The sequence below is a fragment of the Nesoenas mayeri genome (genome assembly GCF_963082525.1).
Source record: "Nesoenas mayeri genome assembly, chromosome: 22".
Lineage (NCBI taxonomy): Eukaryota > Metazoa > Chordata > Aves > Columbiformes > Columbidae > Nesoenas > Nesoenas mayeri.
This window is the reverse complement of record NC_137572.1, coordinates 6,308,877-6,311,749: the sequence shown is the minus strand read 5'-3', so window position 1 is coordinate 6,311,749 and position 2,873 is coordinate 6,308,877. Positions and strand designations below refer to the sequence as shown.

General features: G+C 47.1%; 1 protein-coding gene across 1 annotated transcript; it reads right to left on the bottom strand.

Annotated features, from left to right (window-relative positions):
• Positions 1 to 491: 491 nt before the first annotated feature.
• Positions 492 to 1,759, bottom strand: TEX12 (testis expressed 12; the record flags this gene model as incomplete). The annotated part of the gene is made up of 4 exons (XM_080357998.1): positions 492 to 632; positions 901 to 956; positions 1,063 to 1,174; positions 1,700 to 1,759. 4 exons carry the CDS (start codon positions 1,757 to 1,759, stop codon positions 492 to 494), a joined length of 369 nt encoding a protein of 122 aa, XP_080214124.1.
• Positions 1,760 to 2,873: the final 1,114 nt, after the last annotated feature.

Below are 2,873 nucleotides of genomic sequence, written 5' to 3'. Positions count from 1 at the left end.
TAGTTGATAAGAAAAAAATCAGAGGTCCTTTTCCACTTACACGGCAAAATTCATGTTTCATAGAAAAGTTTCTACACTATGTTCTAGAGTGAAAGATTAGTTATGACAATAAAAGAAAAGAAATCCTTAGCAGTGCCATTAGAAATACCGTGGCTGCTACTGGATTAAGTCATATTGACCTTCCATATTGACCTTCCATAGCCTCAAAGCCAAGCAATGCAAAATTCATCCGACTTCCTTTTTCAAATGCTTCCAGTATTTTCTAGGGCAGGAAGCACATAACAGCCTCAGCAATGGTGACAAAAGATGCTTTAGTGTGTATAAACAAATTAAGTTACTGCTTAAGTTGTTGAAAGTTTCCTGAACTGCTAGAAATATTTACACAGGACACCCCTGAAACATTCATCACAGCACTCAGCATGGTTTCTGTTTCAGTCCACAAAATATGCTACAAGATTTGCTCTGTCTTTCTGCAATCTGACAGGCTCCATTTAGCTCTGCAGAGTATTTGTGATCACAGCGAATCTCTGTTTCAGACTCTCCCTTTTCTGCTTTAAGTGGTTTTCTATGGTCCTTGCTTCTTTTAAGATTTCATCGAGTTCTTCAACATAAGAAGCATCCATCGCTGCTCTCTCGCTTAATTGAAAAAAAACTAGTTAAAATCATTACTAAGGACATTAAATTTCTTACTACTTAGAACTACTTTTCTGCTTTAATTAAAAATGTGTTGTCCGCACTCACTTTTTGACCAGGTTAGTTCTCTGGTACAATAGAAAACAGCCTTTTTATTTCAAGATCTACGCTCAATATTTTTCAGCACTAATTTCTCTACACTGCAGCCACAGGACTCCATCTTATCTAGGTAAGTTAGAAAAGCGCTGTACGAGCAGGACAGTTAACTTGCCTTAGAATGCTGGCATATTTTGATAACAAGTTCTTAATTTCTTTATTCATTTCTGTTAAAAGACAAAAAGTAATTTTACTTAAACATTTCAACAAATGTTCATCTCAATACCCCATTAAGTAATTACATATTTACTTCCAGTGTATTTAATACATCACCGTTTAAAACTTTGTCCAGTGGTTCAGGTTTGGGAAGGGACTGCGAGCCCTCAGAAAAAGCCAAGTCTGTGCTTTCAAGGGAGGACAACTGAGGATTTTCTGAAGCTTCATTCTAATAACAGAGCACAAAAAATCACAGGTTCTAGGACTTTAGTTTAGTACTGATAGAGTTTAACTAAAAAAAGAAGTGTCTTACAAATATCTCGAGAGACTGTTTTCAGAGAAAGTACAAGTGGTGTTGGCTTCACAGCATCAGCACCACCCACTGTGAACAGGCACAACGTCTCAGTGTTGGGGGGTGTGTGGGTACTACCAGTTTGAGGAGTTTTGCTCATATCAAGTTTGTGTAGTTCACAAGGCCGCTCTAGAGAAGCCCTAGAGAACCGTGTTGCAGTGCGAGCCCAGCTCTGTTGGACTCGAAACACTGCGAGGAATTTTACAGTCTCCTCACACAACAAAGTCAAAGATGTTTCCCCTGAGCTACACAACCTGACATGGAGCTCGCTGCTCCGTCTCCTTCAGAGGAACCCACAGCAATGCCAGAGGAGGACACGGGGGTGGAGGGGGTTGTGTGGCTCCCCCGGGGCCAGACGAAGGGTCCATGTTCTCCCTCCCTTTCTCATACAGCACTGCTCACCTCCATCTCTTTTTTACGTTTACATCTGCTTTCATCAGATTTTTGAGCGTTGCTTGTCATCGTTGCCTGATAAGAAGTACAATATCATATTTGGTGAGTGGTTATTGTGTGCAACTGGAAAACAGATCTATATAAGAGAACGCAAAACCCACAAGCAGTACCTCTGTACGCTCCTCCGTCCCCTCACTAGAGGCAGAGCCGGCCCGGCCCCGGCCCAGCAGCTCCCGGAGGTGCCTCGGCCAACCCTGCCTGGTCCAAAAGGGATCAGCCCCGTGCCCCGCACCCTCAGGACACGGGGCAGCGCCTCCGCCCTGGCGCGCTTCCCGGGCCTCTCTCCTCACACAGCGCCGGCCCGGGCCGCTCCAAAGCCCTCGCGGCCGTTGGCGGCCGTTAACGGCCGCTGCGCGAGGGGCGGCCGCGGCGCGGGCGGCGGCCCCGGAGCCCCGGCCTTGCCCGGGCCCGGCTCCTGGGGAGGCCGGCAGCCCCCGCGCAGGCTGAGGCAGCCGGGCCCACCTCTGGAAGGCTGGCTGGGGAAAACGGCCGCACGGCTCACCGCCGAAACCTCTCCTGTTTCAGCCATGCCGGGTAGAAGCGCTCCGTCCCAGTTACACCGCTGGCTTACAGCGGGATGAAACTGACTCGCTGTTTAAAGTGTTGCGCTGCCCACAATGGCGGTCACATTTCGCCTTCCGAGCACCTGCGACAGGTCTAGTCACAGTCTGGATCACTGAGTGAAACGCCAGAAGAAGCTGGATGGGTCTGCTTCAGAAAACGAGCCGTGAATTACTCAAACTCGAGAGGCTACTGTCACTAAAACGAAGCTGAAGAAAATCACTGGGAGGTTGAAACTTAAAAGGCTGGAGCTGTTTCTTTGGAAAAGACGAGAGGCAATTTGATCGTACTTCACAGGAAGAAACTATTTGTTACAAAATGGCTATCAGGAAAATATACAGAAAAGGGTACCCAGAAGCCAGTTAACTACACATTGGACACTCCGTAAACACCAAAGGCAGCACTTACACTTCGAGAAGCATCACACTTGGAGCCTGCAGCAGTCGGGTGTGAGTCACAGTCACCGCTGGTTTATCTACTTGCAATTAACAGATAGGTGGGAAACAATTTACAGCTGGTAAATCAGGAGCTACCAATCGGGCTTCGACTACTAGCCGGTTTC